General features: G+C 35.8%; 1 protein-coding gene across 3 annotated transcripts in view; it reads left to right on the top strand.

Annotated features, from left to right (window-relative positions):
- DOPEY1 (dopey family member 1) overlaps window positions 1-20,491 on the top strand; it is a 77,234-nt gene that overhangs the window by 54,196 nt on the left and 2,547 nt on the right. Inside the window, exons 25-38 of one of the 3 annotated variants that reach the window (XM_008575514.1) lie at window positions 1,019-1,123; window positions 4,909-4,975; window positions 5,214-5,358; window positions 5,518-5,597; window positions 6,960-7,069; window positions 7,358-7,507; window positions 7,651-7,712; window positions 8,956-9,108; window positions 9,814-9,950; window positions 11,534-11,589; window positions 12,635-12,799; window positions 15,714-15,843; window positions 17,618-17,674; window positions 19,472-19,847. In XM_008575514.1, the coding sequence (XP_008573736.1) occupies window positions 1,019-1,123; window positions 4,909-4,975; window positions 5,214-5,358; window positions 5,518-5,597; window positions 6,960-7,069; window positions 7,358-7,507; window positions 7,651-7,712; window positions 8,956-9,108; window positions 9,814-9,950; window positions 11,534-11,589; window positions 12,635-12,799; window positions 15,714-15,843; window positions 17,618-17,674; window positions 19,472-19,777 (1,723 nt within the window). In that variant the 3' untranslated portion in view covers window positions 19,778-19,847. Of the gene's footprint in view, window positions 1-1,018; window positions 1,124-4,908; window positions 4,976-5,213; window positions 5,359-5,517; window positions 5,598-6,959; window positions 7,070-7,357; window positions 7,508-7,650; window positions 7,713-8,955; window positions 9,109-9,813; window positions 9,951-11,533; window positions 11,590-12,634; window positions 12,800-15,713; window positions 15,844-17,617; window positions 17,675-19,471; window positions 20,373-20,491 lie in introns of those variants that run through there. The other 2 variants (XR_550678.1, XM_008575515.1) reach the window with 2 other exon arrangements.

The raw sequence follows: 20,491 nt of genomic DNA, 5'->3' as shown, positions 1-20,491 counted from the left end.
TGTTAGATTTTTTTCTCCCCTAAAATGAAAAGGAGAAATGCTAAAAATAGAGAAACATTGTTTATGGATATATTAATACAGGTCATGAGTATCATAATGACCTAGTCATGCAAATCCTACCAACCTAAAGACCTAAGAATTTGAAGAGATCTGGATAACACTGAATTGTAAGAAAATCATTTAATATGAATGAAAAGATGAACCTTCTCTTGAAAACATGCTTATTGCCAATGAATTCATATTATTTTGGTATAAGTGAACATGTGGTAATCCATTCTGATTTTTTTTTAATGCTAGGAATGATGATGTGAAAATAACTTCTTGCTCTGGTGGTCTATTTTGCATGTAGCTGACCTCTGAAGAGGAATTAGTTGATTTGAGTTTTGATAAACTTCTTTCTGGAGAATCCAAATCATAATCCTCCCTTATAAGATAATATTATTTTAATCACCAAATCTGGCACCCATTTGTGATCTATGACTAGCATTTATAAGGTTAAGTTACTTAGTGTATTTAAACTGGTTGTAACTTAGAGCAAGGACTGCCTAAAATCTGAATTTAGATAGAGAGAGGTGTTAGGATTACAGATGAGAGACTGGTGTTCAGGATAGATTGACAGCCCTCCCTGAAATGAGGTGGAGACTTATAGGTGAAGGAAAAAAAACTGATATAAGAGGGAAGTGGAGAGACCATGGTAGGGATTAGGTGACTGTGACGTCAGTTATTAAACTGAGAATTATTGCAGTTGTATTTTACTTTCGATCCATGTGACAAATGGAATATCTATAGCAAAAATTCATATTAAGAAGTTGCACTAGGTATTTTAGATGTTTTAGCTTTCTTCTTATATAATAGTAGAAAAAAGCTTTCAGGAATTTTGTTCTATCATAGTCTATAAAAATTTAGGAATGTTTCAGAGAAACTAATAGAAAATTGTGTGAAAGACTGTGGGTAAGATATAAAGAAAATTAAAGTTTACTTTGACTTTTTATCTATTCAAACTATATTTATCTTGCAGAATTCCAGTGACCAATTTAGTGGATAGCTGGGCATCACTGTTGATACTTCTGAAAGACTCTATACAACTGAGTCTTCCAGCTCCAGGGCAGTTTCTTATACTTGGGTAAGCAATTTCACTTAAAAATATTATTTTCTATAAAAGGATAATGCTCATTATACTAATTGCTGAATAACAGATGTTTTGGGTGACAGTTTGATTTCTCTGCCTTCTCAGGGTTCTCAGGGTGCAGAACTAGATGTATAATATAAGGCCTTTTAAAAAGGAGATGAGGGCAGGAAACAATGTGTGTTTTTACATATATAACACATAAACACACTAACAAAACCATTACAACAGTAGTTGCTTTTGGGGGGGAGTGTGGGATCAAAAGGGTGAGTAGCATGTCTGAAGAGGACTCTATTTGGCGGGGGCAGGGGTCATTAGAGCTGGACCCTGAACATAAACAGGCTTGGCAAAAACATTTTCTCTCTGTCTTGGAGTTCCTTGATATCTGTTAGTAATTTCTATGATTATTCGATAAATGCCAGTCACCCTTAACTGCAAGCACTGTAATGTCATGGACAGTGTCTGTTTTTTGCTTACTGTTTTTCTTGGTTCCTAGTAGTACCCCAATAAATAACTTGCTCAGCAAATAGAGGTAGTAAGACAAGAAAGCCCTTGTGGAGACGGGAAGGGGAAGGGTATACTGGGGTAAGGGACATGTCTGGTTTGGTGATAAAGCAGGGCACAGGCAGCAGTATGCTGAGAAATAGGGTGGATGAAAAGGGAGATAAGAGCTACATGAGGAGGGACCTGGAATTTTATTTTAAGGAATTTCGTCTTGGGCAGGGGCAGGAGCGATTGCAGGTTTTGAGGAGGGACATGACTGGCAAGTCAGTAATAGGATAGATAAGTGGGGAAAGAGGCTGGGCTAGGATTCCGTTTCAAGTGGGAGGTAAGGAGGTGAACTGTTGATGATGGGATTGAAAGAACAGGACAGAAAAGGAAAAAGGCCCAGCAAAGGAGATAGAAAAGGAAATAGCAGAAAATTAGAAGAAAACAAGGTATACTCATTGTTCCAGAAGAAAAGAGAGGTTGAGAGGGCATGGTTAACATCTTCAGAGAGGTTAAGGAACATGAGTAGTAATAAGGGGCAGTGTTTGTGGACGATTTGGACAGGCATTGGTGATTTATGAGGGAGAGTTTGCAGTAGGAACCACAAACGTGAACAGCAAAGGGTTAGTGTGAGAAAATAAGTGTGTATTATTCTTTGAAGATATTTGATAATGAAAATAAGGAGAAATGATAAGGTAGCAGGAGGAAATGTGGTTTGGAAGTTGTCATTTTAATGATAAGGAAGGCCTGAGAGTGTTGAGAAGTTAACTGCACAGACTTTGAAGTTGTACTCTGCCTGGATTCAGAACCCACCTCCTTCACTTATTAGCCATGGGGCCTTGGGCAGGTTATTTAACCTCTCCATCTGTAAAATGGGGATGATAATAGTGCCCATCTTATAAAGTTGTTATGAGGATTAAATGAGTTAATATTTATTAATTTCTTATAAAACTGCCTGGCCATTGATGTGTTACCTAAATGGAAAGTGGTAGAAGATTCTAGAGAGACGGAAGTTCATTGAAAGCACCAGATTCCAGAGACATTTGGGAAGGGATGGAGAACAGGAAATGGCAGGTGCAAGAGTGAGAAAGAAGGATGCATTTTCTCTAAGACTGCTACTCAACGTTTGATCCACTAACCAGCAACATTGGAATCACCTCAGAGCTTAGAAATGTAGGCTCTTAGGCTGCACCCCAGATCGCCCAAATCAGAATCCACATTTTTAAAAAATCCCCAAGGTGACTTATGTGCACACTAATGTTTGAAAAGGACTGTTAAAGACATAAGGGAGGAGAGTTTATAAAGTAAACTTTTTCCCCATCTTTTTACATTGCGTCAGACAATCCAGTGAAGTAACCAGCAACAGTCAATATGCTGAATGGATATAAAATAAACTAAATGCAAAGAGTTTTGTTTGACCTTTTAGTCAACTTCTATAGCTTTGAAGGTGATTTTATATATGTAGATATGCGATTTTATATTCATAGACTTAGCTTCTACCCTTTTTGTCTTTAAGTAACTAACCATTACAGTTTGGCAACCAGCGGTCTAGAAAATTTTGAAGTGCAGAGGAAGGAAAGTGAGGGTTCTTCAGTAAGATGGCCTCAAGTTTTCTGGTAAACGTGGGAATGTTGTTTTCCACCAGGAAGCAGGGAGGAAATAGTGAGACAATGGTGGGAGCTCGAGTGGAGCTGATCAGCATGTAGTAGCTGAGTAACACTGGTAAGCTAGAGATCCTGCTCAAGAATTTCAGAGATCATGATGATCCCTGGACCCTTATGCTCTCTATTTTGAAAATTAACTAAATCAAAAAGCTAAAGGAGTTTTAGATGCTAAAGTTATAAGGAAAAGAGCAGTAAACTCAGTGTCTGCAATTCCTGAATCAAAGATTGTTAAAATAACTAATGTAAATGATTTTTGGTGATGAGAAATAAAGGTAGACACTGGAAATCAAACAACATTCTCATAAAGATTTCTGATTCTTCAAATCTCAAGTTTCAACTTTCATCATATGACCTTGGGTACATCAATAAACCTCTCCAAGGCTAGAATATAACCTCTCCAAGCAAGAATAATATCTGCCATAGCCAACCCTGAATTGTTGGTAAAGCTTGCAGAGGAAATGTATGTACAGTTCTTTGAATCATCACTAGATACCCTGCTGGCTAATTTCATTAAAAAATTAAGTCCATCTATTAAGATTTGTAGCTTCTGTCCTACAAGATTTTACTGTTTCTTCACCTACCTTTTCTTCCTTTCTCCTTTCTCAGATAATGAATGATCCTACCTCCCCCTCAACAATTTCCATTAACTGGAAGTGTTCAACTTTTCCAGTTAAACTAGACACTTAATTTCCTTTTAAAATTTCTAGCAGTTTATCTTTTTACCAAACATTCTATTGATCCTCTAAATTCTCTAATTACAAGATAGAAATCGATATGAAGGTTGCTCTTCCATGTCAATTTACATATTAGTTTTGAAGTACTTATGCATATAATTTATCTGTAAAAAAATCAAGTCAAAGTAAACAATGACTAGAATCTTAGCGAACAATGGACATGGAAATTTTTTTCTTCATGAAATATTTTTAATGTATTATTTATATGGTAAGAAATCATTTCTCTGTTACAACTTGAGATTGGTAGGTTTCTTTTTTTACTTTTTGGTTGTTATATAAAACACATAGAAAAACATACAGATAATTAGTACACAATTCCACAGTACAGTGTGTAGAGAGTGAACATACCAACTACAAAATAACAAACCCAAAGTAAGAAATACACTATGTATCCCCTCTCCAGAACCCCTCCCAATTACTATCCTTTCATCTCCTCAAAGATAACTACTATTCTAACTCCACAGATGGATTTTGCCTTGTTTTTGAGCTATAAATATATATAAATATTTTATTTCATGTCTGGCTTCTTTTGTTCAACATATGTTTATGAATCCTTGTAATTCACACAGCTATCATTTATTCATTTTCGTTGCTGTTTAGTATTTCATTATATGAACATGCCACAATTCATCTCTTCTGCTGTTGCTGGACATTTGGGTTTCTTCCAGTTTGAGGCTCTTATTGTAATAATACTGCTATGAGCATCCTTGTACATGTCTTTTCATGCATAATTTTATGTATTTCAGTTGAGTCATAGGATATGTATATATATCCATTAAATATTTGAAATGGAAATTAAGGCCACAAAGCCACATACTCACTGTGAGAGATTAGATTGCATCATTTTCTTTAGACTAATATTTATGGTCTCTGTTTTTCTCTTTGGCCCTTTTAGGGTTCTGAATGAGTTTATTATGAAAAACCCTAGTTTGGAAAATAAAAAAGACCAGAGAGACCTTCAGGTAAGGCATTCTGAATTGAGAGCTGTTGCCAAAACTGCATTTCTGAGTGTCCTCCACTCGAAAACGGGAGGGTCAAATAAAATAATCTATGAAGTTTCTTCCAACTCTGAACATTCTAAGAAAATCAGCAATCTCTGTTGTAAAATATATATTGTCAAAAATATAAACTACGAAAGTTCATAACTAGTATATATGTGTGTTTGTACACATATATAGTGGTTATTTCTTGTTTCTTTAGGATGTGACTCATAAAATAGTGGATGCAATTGGTGCAATTGCTGGTTCTTCTCTGGAACAAACAACATGGCTGCGACGAAATCTTGAAGTTAAGCCTTCTCCCAAAATAACAGTGGATGGAACCAATTTGGAATCTGATGTTGAAGGTATTGCTCTCAAACATTTAGGTTTATTATATGTAGACATATATTTCCTAAGAAATCATTTCAGCTAGCACTTTTAAGTACCTTGTTTAGCAAATAGCTTTTTTCAGTGGAAAAATACCTACCTCTATCTTTAATTTACCTGTCTTTTCTCTCATTTAGACATGTTATCACCTGCAATGGAAACCTCAAATGTAACTCCCTCTGTATATAGTGTCCATGCATTGACATTACTCTCTGAGGTAAATATTATCAAGTTTTTTCACATGAACTTTCAAGTAAACAATTTTATAATTAAATATTAGCAAGTAAGTTTTAGAGAGTTTTTAATTTGAAAAACCATTTCGTACTTCTCATCACTACATAGAATTAACAAAGGTTTTGGCCTTATATATGTTTGGATTATTTAATTTGTTAAACATTAGTGATAACTTTGGATATTGCTCCCCCTCCCCATGCACTATTTTTTTTTTCCTTTTTGTCTTTTTTTACTGACCGGCAACAGGATTGCAACCCTCTGTGTTGCGCCCGCACCGCGCTCAGCCAGTGAGCGGGAACCGGTCTCCACATGGGATCCGAACCCTAGGCGGGAGCGCTGCCGCACTACCAAGCGGCACACTCTCCAGTGCGCCACTGGGCCGGCCCGCCATGCACTATTTTTTAAAGTGCGTTTTTTAAGAAATAAAAGTGCTTTTGCTTTGCAGTATGGTGGGGAGGCAGTACATGATGCCTGCCACTATAAAGTATTTTACAGTTCACCAAACATTTTATACACGTTCTTTTATAAGCTCTTTTTTATACCCTGCTAAATGGCCTTACGTGTCATTTTCATTTCTTTACAGATGTAGATGCTGAGCCTTGAAAAGATTAGAACAATATGACTAAGGCCAAATAGCTATAATTGACAGAGTTGGGACTTGAGTAGCCCCCTTGATTTTCTTTCTGTCTTCACTTTTATTTAACAATATATCATAAACAAATATCTGTAAACATAGATGTGCATCATTATATTTCACTGAGTGCATCTACCATAATTTATTTAACCCCATTTCATTTGTTTGGTTTTTTCCAAGCCACCTTTTAACTGAGTCAGGGAAAGAGAATACTGAGTTTCTAGTCTTAAATCCACTGTTTACTCACTGTTGCATTAGAAGATTCTTGAACTCTCTTTTTATAATACTTCCCGATCTCAGTTGGAAATAATAAAATTTGCACGTTTATTTATTTATTTTTATTTTTAAGATGACCTATAAGGGGATCTTAACCCTTGAGTTGATGTTGTCAGCTCCGTGCTCTCCCAAGAGAGCTAACCGGCCATCCCTATATAGGGATCTGAACCCGTGGCCTTGGTGTTATCAGCACCACACTCTCCCAAGAAAGCCACGGGCTGGCCCTTGCCCATGTTTATATCCTATAGTTATAATGGATGAAAAAGCAGATTTTGGCAGAACCCATTAATATAAAAATGATTTAGGGAGATCTAATTTTAGATTTTTCTGATTTTAAGGTATTCTATGTCTTCTTACAAACTGAAAATCAGTAGCTCTGGATGATGTTGGTTTCAGCTCATAGATTATACTCATTTCATTTCTTATGTTTTATAGGTTTTGGCTCATCTTTTGGATATGGTTTTCTATAGTGATGAAAAGGAGCGGGTTATTCCATTACTTGTAAATATTATGCATTATGTTGTACCCTACCTCCGAAATCACAGGTAGTATTACTTAAATAGATTTTTAAATTAATTTATAGCCTATTGGAAACAAATTTTGTTGCCTTATTGCCACTTTTGTAATTACCACAGAATGACATCATTTTTACCTTGAATTATAAAGCTTTTCCATTTGAAAAAAACTTCCTTGTATATTATTTCTCTTATGATGCTTTCTATTTCACATCTTCATGTCATTGACTTAGGTAAATGTGAACACTTATGTATAATAACTTAATGTGATGATGAAAATTACAGAATATAGGTTAAGGTGGTTTTTATTCCTTGTAGTGCACATAATGCCCCTAGTTATCGAGCCTGCGTCCAGCTGCTCAGCAGTCTTAGTGGGTATCAGTACACACGGAGAGCTTGGAAAAAAGAAGCCTTTGACCTCTTTATGGATCCCAGTTTCTTCCAGATGGATGCCTCTTGTGTTAATCAGTAAGTCGTTGCCTTGCTTTATCCAACATGATATTGCTCTCATAGTCTATTGAAATCAACTACTATCCCTGCAAAGTAGAATGCTGTTCTTTATCAATAACAACAAAATCTTAGTTACATATCATAATCTTTATCTCTTTCAGTTGGAGAGCAATTATGGATAATCTGATGACACATGATAAAACAACATTTAGAGATTTGATGAGTGAGTATCGTGGGATGACAATCCAAGCAGTGTCATTCCCGTACCTGATTCTTATAATTTAGTTTGCTCTTTTCTGGAAACTACTGAATTAGCTCCTTGTCAAGTTATACTTATTACTCTATGGGAATATAATTTTAAAACTTACAGATGACAATTTAGTGATAAATAATAATAAAACTAGTTGTCCTTTTGGGGCAACTAGTGGAAGGAAAGGGCCATATCTAATTTGACTCTAAATTGTTTTCCCAGTACACAGCATAGTACCCGGCACATAATAGGCACTCAATAAATAATGAATTAATTAATTAATTAAAGATTGACAGGTGGTGAGGCAGAAAAAGGCAGGCAATTGGGCCACCTATTGGACAAGTCACTCTAAGTCTCTGGGGCTCCGTTTATCTCCTCCAAAGAAAGAAAGAGGCCAAGAAGGTCAGAAATCACCCTCTACCCACCTTTCTACTTTATCTTAATTGAATTGATATATTAGGGTTACGTATTATCTCTTCTTTCATATTCACAGGGTTATTTTAAGGTTCAAATTGATCCATTCAGCAAATATTTATTAAAAGACAACAGTGGGCCAGGCATTGTGCTAACCTTAAATTTAAAAAGTTATTTCAGGGAGTAAGAAGTAGTAAAGGAAGAAGAATAGGGTGATGTGTGATAGATTTTAAATAACAGCTGAAGAGCTTACATTTGAGGCGAAACTACGGAAGCCAACTATAAGGCCTAGGAACAGAATATTCCAGGTATAGGGAACAAAACTTACAAAGGTCTTGTGGTGGGAGCAAGCTTGGTGAGTTCAAGGAACAGCAAGCATGACAGTGTAGCTGTAGCAGAGTGAGTTGGGTGTGAGCAGCAAGACATGAGGAAGAAGTAGGAAAGGCCAGGCCAGGCCAGGCCACACTGGAATTTATTCCAAAAGTAATGTGAAGGATTTAAGCAGATGGCATAAAATATTAAAGGGTTTTATAAAATGGTATTGTTAGAGATTTTACCTTCTATAACTTACATTTTGAAGTTTTCCAGTCTCTGTATCACAATTTCTACCACTTGGTCTCCTGGTTTATATATGTTGGATCTGTTTGCCAGTCCTTCTCCTCCAGAGAGCAGCCTCCAAGTCCTCTACCCCAAGTTCCTCTCAATTATGGATGTCATAGGGCATGCAGCCATTTTTAAAAACAAATAACAGAATAATCTCTTTTCAAATGACTATATGACTGACTTATTTTCTTTTCTTTAGCTCGCGTTGCTGTGGCTCAAAGCAGTTCACTTAATCTCTTTGCAAACCGTGATGTGGAGCTAGAACAGAGAGCCATGCTTCTTAAAAGATTAGCTTTTGCTATTTTTAGCAGTGAAATTGACCAATACCAGAAATATCTTCCAGATATACAAGGTAAATAGTGAAACCCTTTATTTTCTCTATCTTTCAAACTATAGGGGGTTTTTTGTTCCTTAGAAAATAGTTTCCCTAAATTGTAAGTTGGGGTGAAATACACCAAGCGTAGGTAGATGGGGAATGTTGTAGAATTAGAAATTTTTCTACTGAAATAAAAACAAGCAAAATTATCACCACCAGTAATTAAAAGAAATCAACACTGAGTTTGTAGAAATTGTCTAAATGTGGTCTCTATTCTATTGTTTTAGTTCAAATTTCCTAGGAATACATGTTTGAGGACGAATTTATTAGACTGTTTTGCTGCAGGCAGGCAGGCGTATTCTTTCATTATAGACAAGAGGTCATATACTGTAAGGAGAGGGCCAAAGTAAAGGCAGAGCCAGGAAATTGTGGCTAGAAGTAACATTTGGAGGTCTCTAATTTGGGGGCTGGGTAACGGGTTGTATAAGGTTTTTGATAACCTTAATTAAATGGGTTTGGTGACCCTCTGTGTCCTGAATACTGGTGCATTCATCACCCCATGCCACCAAATAGCACTACAGTGGGGATGAACTTTACCCAGGGCAGAATTATTTGCTGCTCAGTGTGCTGTGCTCTTCTCCACAGATAGTTTGAGAAGTACTGGACCAGATGGTATAGAAAGTTTTATATGATAATGATTCAAATTATTCAGGTATTGAAAATATACCACGTTTCTTTCAGAGAGATTGGTTGAGAGTCTCCGTTTGCCCCAAGTGCCAACTCTCCACTCTCAAGTGTTCCTGTTTTTCAGAGTGTTACTTTTAAGAATGTCTCCACAACATCTTACCTCGCTCTGGCCTACCATGATTACAGAACTTGTGAGTTAATTTTAATTAAATCAGGTTATAAATCTAAATTATAAAACAATGTGATTAGTTTCCATGTGTTTAGTAGATAAAAACTGATCTTGGAAGATTAAACCAGTTACAATTTTTACAAATGAAAATAGTAAAACAAGTCAGATACCATCTCCACAGAGCTTAAACTTCCAAATATGCAACATAGAAGACCACCTCCTTGTGAATCATTACTTCATCTGATCTGGTTTCATGCTCAGTCTCTTCTATACCACATTTTTAACCTTGTCATGGCCAACAGGCTGGTTCCCATTTGTAGCAGTACCTCAAGTGATAGAGATGGTTGGGCTGAATTTAAATGGACTCACAAAAGGCATGTAGTCACTCTTGAAGTACAGCACTTATTCCAGTTAAACTTGCTCCAGAGAGAGACTTTCACAAAGATTTTATAAATTCCCAAACAGTAAAACCTTCTCAAGTCCCACCTAACCATTTCTATTCCTCTCCTCAAACCATACCTGGTCATCATCCTCCTCATTGGAATGATGTGGGGAGTTATGAAAGAGGGGTGAGTAAAGAAAGGGAAAGGAATCTGTATCTCTGAAAACCTAGCTTTATAATTTCCCCACAAAGAAATTTGCTTTGTGTAGAGCTAGGGCTAGGGTCTGAGGCTCACAGACCCCTTGAGCCTGTTCACAAACCCTTCACACGCAGGTCTATGAGCTAGGCAACCAGCAAAAAGGTCCTTGGTTGAAGAAGAAATAGTCTTTATTCAGCACACACAACACAATGAGCTAAGCAGTCTGCAGAGAGACTCAGAAACTCAACTGCTAGGGGCAAAGTCCAAAGAAAAACTGAAACTGAGCAGCTGCCAGCAGAGTAAACATGCTCTATTTTTAGACACTTAGATGCCAGCTCTGCCCTCAGCCTGCTTCACAAATTGCAGAACACACAAAAGCAAGTGACTGGAAAGATACATGGGTGCACATGCACACCAACTCCACCCACACACAACTTGTCTACAAGAAATGTTGAGGGAGCCTGACTAAATTATCCTATTTTCACCACAGTTTGATATTTTTCTTTTCTTTTTTTTTTGTCTTTTGTCTTTTTCCGTGTCCGGCAACGGATCGCACCCCTCAGTGTTGCCCCCGTACCGGACCGGGGACCGGCAACGGGATTGCAACCCTCGGTGTTGCTCCCGCGCCTCGCTCAGCCAGTGAGCGGGGCGCGGGAGCAACACCGAGGGTTGCAATCCCGTTGCCGGTCCCCGGTCCGGTACGGGGGCAACACTGAGGGGTGCGATCCGTTGCCGGACACGGAAAAAGACAAAAGACAAAAAAAAAAAAAAAAAAAAATTTAATAACTGAATGAACATAATCACCAAAAGCAAAATCCTGCCTTCATCTCACTGCACTCTGCCAGATGATTAGCAAGGCTCTGTGCTGCTAAAATTACTTTCAGTAACTAAGTATAATTTAAAAGATCCTGAAGATGTATCTGAAAATTTATTTTTGTATTAATGAAAATACAGCCTAAAGATAACTTGAAGAAATTAAATGCCAGTATAAATAAACATCTCACATTTATGTCATGGTCTTCAGGTACAGGTATTTTTACTGATGGAGCAGGAACTTACTGCTGATGAAGATATTTCACGGTAATGTGTAATTTATTTCAATATATTCTCAGTTCTTAATATTCTGAAATCATACATAATGTTATTCAACAATGAGAGTATACTGTTTCATCTAATAACTTTATATATTTAGTCTATTATTATCTAATTGATCATGTTTGAATATCGTGTAGTTTCACTTATTCCTTAAGCATTTTATTTTTATTTTTTTAAGTTTATTAACTTTTTTATTTTTTTATTTTTTTACATTCTATGATGTTGTGGAGCAGTCTTGGGGAGGGGGAGAGAGGAAGTAGGAAGGAAATAGGGTGGGAGAAGGAGGAAGGAGGAGGAGCAGGGTTGAGGCCTGTGGCACCCCTCTCATTCCTGCAGGGGAGACCAGGGGGCTTCCAGCAGTAGCTTGGTCATTGCTGAGCTGGGTGCAGATGTCAGGCGGGTGTGGCTGAAGCCCTGGCTCCCCACTGCCCCAGCTTGGGAGGTCGTCTCCTTAAGCATTTTAGACTGGATGAAACTATCAGCATTCATGGCCTTTGTGCTCTAGACACAAATTTAGTTTAAAGTAATACAGTATTATTTCAGCTACATGAGCCATGTTGGTTTTGGTAGGTCAGAACGGCCACAATTTAATGTAGAGGCAGTTTATTAATGTATGCCTCTACATAAGTATTTTTTATTTACACAGGAATTTTTGTACAAATTTATAAATTGAGAAGTTCCTTTAAGACCATGTATCTTGAATATATTTTATTATAGAAAGCTTCCCTCTCATCTTTCCAGAAGAAAACTGAATAGTAGTGAGGTTTCTTGGTTTCAGTTTGTATTTTTATATGTCCTAAGAGTATAACACAAGTTATGTACTATTTTACATTCTTAAAATTTAAAGAGCAAAAGTGAATTTTTTATTTGAGAACAGCAAAATTAATTTAGTCATGACCTTGCTTAGCAATTACTGGTATGTTTATATCAGGACAATTATGAAAAATATTAGCTGGCACTTTTAGATTTTCCAGGAATTCCCTATGAGTAAAGGTGTCCAGCTGCTGACAGCACTGTCTCCTGTTTATAGGACTTCAGGCCCCTCTGTGGCTGGTCTGGAGACAACCTATACAGGAGGTAATGGCTTTTCTACTTCATATAACAGCCAGCGGTGGTTAAACCTCTATCTCTCTGCTTGCAAATTTTTGGATTTGGCTCTGGCATTGCCCTCTGAAAATCTTCCTCAGTTTCAAATGTAAGTAAAAGCAAGGACGTTATATGGATATTTTTGAAAATGTATTTGTGTAAGTTGAAATAGTCATAATTTTTACTAAAATGTAATTCTTTTGGCAGGGGGATGATGTGGGTCAGCACAATTATTGGAAGTGAATAGTTGATGGGGATATGTTATGGTTATGTCCATTCAGACCATTCAGTCAACAAACTGAGTACCCTCCAGATGTGAGTCCACGGGGTACATGACTCACAAGCTTCCAGTCCAGTGGAGAAGACGTACACTTCAGCACATGAGGAATATTATAATACCTCGTGTGCATGATGCTGTACACTGAGGAGAGTTTTAAAGTGAGGTGGTAGCAAGTGGAGGTTGGGGGATGGAGGCATTTGGGAAGACAGAGGCAGGAGCAGAAATGGCATGTCTGCAGTATTGAAAGACCACTAGTGTTGGAACAGAATGTTGAAAGAAGAGGCTGGAAAGGACTAAATTATGTAAAGCCGTGTAAGCTGTATTAGAGTATTTGGACTTTATCCTAAGGACAGTGGGAAGTGATTGAAGCATTTTAAGGAGGGAAGTGATGTTAGGTTATTAGGCTTGTATTTTAGGTTTATTTTGACTACATAGTGTGGAGAAAGGACTGGAGATAAGCAAGACGAAAACCAAGGGGGTTGATGTATTTTAGATGATGATGAATTGAATTGAAAGAAGTGAGGACAAAATTAATACAAATAAATTCTCACTATGTCTTGTTCATAAGTGCTCAAAAATATTTTTGGTTTTTCATATCTAAATTTCATATGTAAGGTTATCCAAATGTATCTAATTTGAGAATTTATCCATAATATCAAATATGTATTTATATAATGTATTATTATATTGTTTTATTCTTCATAATAATAGGATAAAGAGTAAGATATCAGAATCTTTTTTCTATCTTTTTTTTTAACATACTTAAATCTCCAAAAATTGCTGTTTCACACACTTACTTTTTATTAAATTTCATGGTAAGAACTAGAAATTATTTTAAAATTAATTTCAGTTCCTTTAATTTTTTTTCCATTTGAAAACTTATACATCTACTTCTGATGAATTTCAGTGGTTGGATATCTATTAAACATGTTAATCCTGGAGAAGTTCAGACAAGGATACTAAGCAGAATTGTAAAAAAGTGACCAAATTAACTAGGATACTTACATTTATTTGCAAAGTGATAGAAACCATGAGGGTACTTCAAAAAGTTTGTAGAAAAATAGAATTAAAAGGCAATACGAATATTTCCATGAAATTTTTGAAGAACCTTTATACTCTTCGGTGCTCTGAGAAGAACATTTACTGGTATGCTCATGGTATTGACTTTTTTGTCTTCCATGACAAGAATCAAAATGAGTTTATTCTCTTTGTCAAGATATCATTACTACAAAATGGGAGAGAAACATGCTGTAATACAGTTTTTTAAAACCTGCATCTTTTTAAAAATAAAAAATCTATAAAATAGAAAACATGGAGAATTTATTAATCTTGAAAGAGTAATATCTTTCTAAGCATGATCTATATTTCAAAAGTTCAAAATATTTGATAATTTTACTACATATAAATTTTAAAGTATCTGTGTAACTAAAAAGTATAAAATGTAAAAGACAGGAATAAATTGGGAAAAGGTATTTGAAATGTATATGACAAAAATCTAACATGCTCAACATACAAAAATCAATAACCTAATAGAAAAAAATGGGCCAGCGAATGACACAGAATAGTTCATTGAAAAAGAATGGCTTCTAAACATAGGAAAAGGTGCTCAGCTATATGCATAAAAAAAATTCCAATTAAACATTGATAACCATCAGGATGGTAAAGATCTAAAAGCTGCTTTCCCTTTACTCTTAACAATAGAAGCATTCTTGTTGGAAGTATATGTTGGTATTGTCCAATTGTTCTCCAAATAATTTATATTTACCAAAAATTTAAAATATATATTCTCTTTAAGGCAGTAATTCTGTCACATCCAAGGATTTATCCTATAACCAGCCTCTGAGATGTGCACAAAAAGAAGCATTACATAACAATAACCATTGTGACACTTTTGTAATAGCAAGAGATTGGACAATATAGGAGACTGGTTAAATCAGTACCTTCCAACACTGGAGTACTATGTAGTTGTTAAAAAGAATGGGGTTTTGTATAATATGGAATGATCTTCAAAATATATAATTAAATGAAAACAAGCAGGAATCATGTTTGTTTTTTTTAAAGGAGAAGGTTGGCTGTGTGATATGTGCTCTTCTATGTATAAACTCTCTCTGGAAGGATACACAAGAAACTGGCAACATTGATGGATCCTATGGTGGGAGGGAGACTATCTTTCTTTGGAATGACCTTTTATACCATTTGAATTTTTTCCTTAGTCAGGTATTAATTTTACTTATTAAAGATAAAATTTTTTTAAAAAGACAAAGGAGATGTGAAAGAAATCCTAGCTACATTTTTCTTAAACTCTTTCAGTTCTTTGCCCCCTTACTGTGTGATTAGTGAACATCTGATTTTATATGTAGGAAAATCAAGTCTTTGTTATAGTAAAAAGAGATGATAAGCTAAATAAAACCAGTTTCCTTTTAAGAACTCTTTGTTCACTAATGAGGAAGGAAACATTTGAATACTTGCTTTTTGCTCATAAAAAAATTAGTGATGAATTCTCTGCAAGTGTACATATCACTTACCCCTTACAACCTGGCGAGATAGTTAATATCTTTATTTACTGATGAAGAGAAGGCTCAGAGAGGTTAAGAAGCATACCCAAGATGACAGGGCTACAAGTGGCACAGCTGATACTTGAGTAAATAGTGGGGGTCATGATCTTTCTACCTTATTATGTGGCCTCGTATTAGATGGCACAAAGTCAGTCTTACTGATGGTGGTATCCTCCTTCTTTACATAGGTACCGATGGGCCTTTATTCCAGAAGCCTCAGATGATTCAGGTTTAGAAGTCAGAAGGCAGGGCATACATCAACGAGAATTTAAACCTTATGTGGTACGACTAGCAAAACTTCTTCGGAAAAGGGCAAAGGTATTACATTTTTTGTTTAAATGTGTTTGTTTTGTTTTATGTAACTACATGTTGCATTAGTGAAGTGTTTATTAAATACTTTCTAGGAAACTGAGGACATTATCAAGTTGGGCTATTTTGAAAACAAGTCCCTAGTTTCGAGAATTAATGTCCATGAGCCTAATATTTCAGGCATTTAAAAAACACATTGTATGTATATTAAAGGAATAATTGGTTATATTTTTTAAAAGAAAAAGGAAGTCTTTTGTATATTAATAATATCTACCTTAAAATATTTTCCCCTCTAGAATAATAACCTTGGAACCATGCATGTAAACACACTGTAGTCCTCAAGTCAAAAACTTGAGAACTTAATACACCCAAAATGTTCATCTTAATACCATGATGAGAAACAGGAAAATATGGGCTGATCAAGAAAAATGGAATACTAAAAGGGATTTTTACAACAAATCTGTCAGATTTGTTACAGCAGAACTAATCAGTGGATGAATACATTATATGTTTCCAGTTTTTAAAAACTGAGTCATATTTCATCAAAATTGAATTAGCCAGACCTCAATCAGAATAATAAAGGGAATAATTGTTAGCATTCATTCTTTGTCCATATGAAGTAAAATGTATATGCTAAAAATTCATTTTCTTTTGTTTTTTTTGATTATGACCTACACAGTAAGAAATGCATTTACTTACAAACAATACTTGCTCTTAACACAAGATATTTTCTTTTCTGTAGTTCCTATTGTTGATACTGATTGTTTTATTTAAAAAGATTTCAAGACCCTCCCCCAACCTGCAGTTTTTAAAACACCACTCAAAATTAAACTGTCCATATTATAAAAGTATTGAAGAGACTCAAAAATATAAAGTATCTACCTTAAGTGCAAAAGTGGAAATTTGCTTAAAACATATACCATAAATTGTAGAAATAAAAAATTTGTAAAACCTATTTATATCTTATGTGCATTATTATCTTTCAGTATGCATCAGGCTAATTTATTACAGACCTTTGCCCAAAAAACAATAATAATGAAACTGGCATGTTCATCATCAGGCCTTTGACATTAATCTTCTGTCATCTTTTCTTTTGCATTCAGAAAATTTCAAAAATAAATTGTGCAATTTACTTTATGAGACCTAGTTTGCGGTATGTGCTTTGAGTGCTCAGAAATTTTCCAGTCTTCTGGAGTTCCCCAATCAGGCAGCAGCTTTTAAACTGAATTCCACAAACTATAGAAAAGGAATGGAGGAAGACGATTAAAAAGGAGGTTTACTTGAAGGACATAAAGAACTTTATTTAAAATCCCAGTTGCTTTTTTAGAAGCTAAATAAAAGGACAGAGATGATGATAAAAGTTGGGTCCAAAGTTTAGGATAGGACCTGGGTACTTTCACTTTGATATCACAGGGTTTGGAAAAATAATCATGACATAAGTCCAGAAGCAATGTGATTATGCAAGGGTACTTCAAAAACTTTATGGAAAAACAACTAAAAGATAGGAATCTTTCCACGAACTTTTTGAAGTACCCTTGTATATAACCCCAGGCACATGTCCTTCCTGTTATCCTTGTTATCTCATTAATAATGAAAATTTCTACAAGACTTCACTTATCCAAAGGATAAATATGAATCTTTTGCCCAAAACTTGTCCCACAGAATAAGAAAACTCTTGATTGGAAAGCATCTTTCCATCCAAATCACTTTAAACAAGGTCTTCATGGCCAAGCATACTTCTCAGTGGAACAAAGGCTATGAGTTCTCCTCTTTCCTTCCACAGGACAAGGAGGACTTTAAGACAGTGATTTTGGAGGGACTGGAGATGGCCAAGCATCAGGTGAGGGTGGCTGTTTGGTGCTTGTGATATGGCAGCAAATGTTGCCACATCTGGACCAAATATTGAGACACAAACCCAGGTCTGGATTTCAACAGGTACAAGAGAGGTAAACAGGAAGGAAATCTTTCTTCAAGTGTAGAATGGTGAAGTCAAAGGAGGAATCATTTGTATGCAAACATTTTTGACTTTAACATTGAGGAGGAGGTATAGTTCTGATTAAGAACAGCAGAAACACGGAAACAAGTGTACTCTTTGGTCAAGAGCTTAGTAAAAATCCCTCTCCCTTTGAAAGCAAATGAAAGATTACATCACTTAGTTCTCTAACACTTGGAAATTAGCTATATAGAATGTGCAAGCATATTATTCGTTTTCCTTTAGGATAAATTCACCCTTTGATTACCATTGAACTGCAGTGTGATTTAGGGGACTAGAAGTGGTTTGCTCAGCCAGTACCTGAGTAATGGTAGTCAGTGATGTGAGAGCCGATCACAAGATTTTCATTAAAACCGTGTCACAGTTAAGAAAAAGAAGATGATTTTATATATCCTATAATGTAGATTAGAGGTTAAATAATTGCTAAGATTTTGTTTTTGTTTGCGGGGGGACAAATTAAAAACTAGATCTTTTCTTATTTGCTCCTGGAGTCTTCATTTTAACTCAAATATTTTCCTTTCTCAGTATTTTGCTTTAAAAAAAAAAAAAAGCAAACGAGAGCACACACAACAAAATAATAATTTGCATCTGTTTTCTCCCCAAAGAAACTAGTTGTATTAAAATATTAGGTAAACTATGAAAGTTTCTCAGCAACATCTGATCTTAGAAGGCAACCTCCATTTGTTAATGAACATGAGATTGTAATTCTGGTTCCTAAGTCTTGCTTAATGATTTTTTTCCTTTTTCTATCCAGTTCATAGTTTACTTTCATTATCTTAGTGTGTTGTTATATCTGTGATTTAGCCCAAGTTCTAACATCTTCAGTACTGTCACCTCTTTCTCTAGATAGACTGACTTCTGTAGATGTGTTTGTGTAATTTAGTTGGCTTCTTAAACTAGCTTCTTAATACACAAATAATTTGTGTTTATATTTAGTTGACAGAGTTTTCAGACAAACTTTCATTTGACTTCTATAAGAGATTAGATTTTCCCATTTTATAAATGAGGGACCTTTATGTGTCTTGCCTACAGATACCACATAGGACATAAGTGGCAGAGCCAGAACACTACCCCACTTCTTTTGACTCCAGGTCCAGCTTTCCTCCCCATGTCATTTAGCATAACCCAAAAGGAAATAACATCTCTCCTGAGGGATCCCTTTCTTTTTCTGTACTGAAGTACTGACAGTAATTATTCATTTTGGACCCTGCTACCATCTTGCAGCAAGTTTAGGCCATTTGGTTAACAGGGAATTAACTGATAAACTAATGGTGAAATGTATAAATGTCTTTATCCCTTCCTAACCTTCTGTCCTTTTGTGACCTAGTCCTTGGCTGCATTAGTGAGAGTCCAGAAATCTGGGAGCTTTTTTGAGTATATGCAAAGCACAACATAAACTTTTATATTTGACTCTCCCTATTTTTGTCCAAAACCATTTCTTCTAAGCTTACCTGTGCATTCTAGTCAGAAAATATTTCTACAGTGTTAGACCCCTCTATATAAAATTAATAAGAGGTACTAAAAGGCCTCAGGAGCAAGGGTTTTAATTAAATACGGAATGCAGCCTTATTTGTTTCTTAACTCTGATTGCTTCTAACATACTATGTCATCTGTTAATAACAATTCCCTTTTTGTTTTCTGCAGAAAAATCCAGAGGAAGACAGCTCAGGAAGAACATTGGATTGGGAACCCGGGCACTTGCTGCTCACCATCTGTACCGTGCGCAGTATGGAGCAGCTCCTGCCATTCTTCAATGTACTCAGCCAGGTCTTCAACAGCAAAGTCACAAGCCGATGTGGAGGACACTCAGGGAGCCCCATCCTCTACTCCAATGCCTTCCCTAATAAGGACATAAAACTGGAGAACCACAAGCCATTTTCCAGCAAAGCCAGGCAAAAAATAGAAGAGATGGTAGAAAAGGATTTTCTGGAGGGGGTGATAAAAACTTGAGCACCACCAGTGGTTCCATTTAGCTTGATGTAAATGTAACTATTTAAAACCAACAAACACACCGCTCTAAGTTGTATAGTTTCTTTCTTTTTTTTTTTTTTTGGTAGGTATGTAACAAAACACTTCAGGTTGTATTTAATTTAAATATTTGTAAATAAGAGCAAATGTCTGAATGTGGCCTGAATCAAGTTTAAATATTGTTGGCTCATATTGATTATGGTGCCTAAGAGAGATCTATATATACATATATAGTCCATTGTTTTATTGTTCTGAGTTGTCCTAAACCTGCAATACACACGCACATTTTTTTTTTCTATTGGTTTCAGACTTGGTTTAATTTAGATTAGGGATGTTTTTCTTTCTGTTATTAACCATGTTCTGGTATCAGAATGGTGTCGCTTCTCTGTCAGAGGCTTGGTAATGTACTACAATTAGTTTTTCTTCCACATACCTTCACTAAGATCAGTGAACAACAGCTGAAGCCTAGACTGTGCATCCTCGTAAGTACAGTACAAGCATCTGCACTTCAGTAGGAGGATAGATGGACAACCTCCCTATTCACTCCTTTGAATTCCTAATGGTGTTTATCAGATAGGTAAGTCATCTAATAATCATTCTGAAGAGACTGCAGTGGGAAAATTGGTTGTATAAAGTCTTTTCCATCCTCTCCATTTGTGTCAACAATGGTGAATGCTGCAAAACAACATATTAGGT

The sequence above is a fragment of the Galeopterus variegatus genome, unplaced genomic scaffold (genome assembly GCF_000696425.1).
Source record: "Galeopterus variegatus unplaced genomic scaffold, G_variegatus-3.0.2 Scaffold1202, whole genome shotgun sequence".
NCBI lineage: Eukaryota > Metazoa > Chordata > Mammalia > Dermoptera > Cynocephalidae > Galeopterus > Galeopterus variegatus.
The sequence above is the reverse complement of the archived record's forward strand: the minus strand, read 5'-3'. Positions and strand labels throughout refer to the sequence as shown.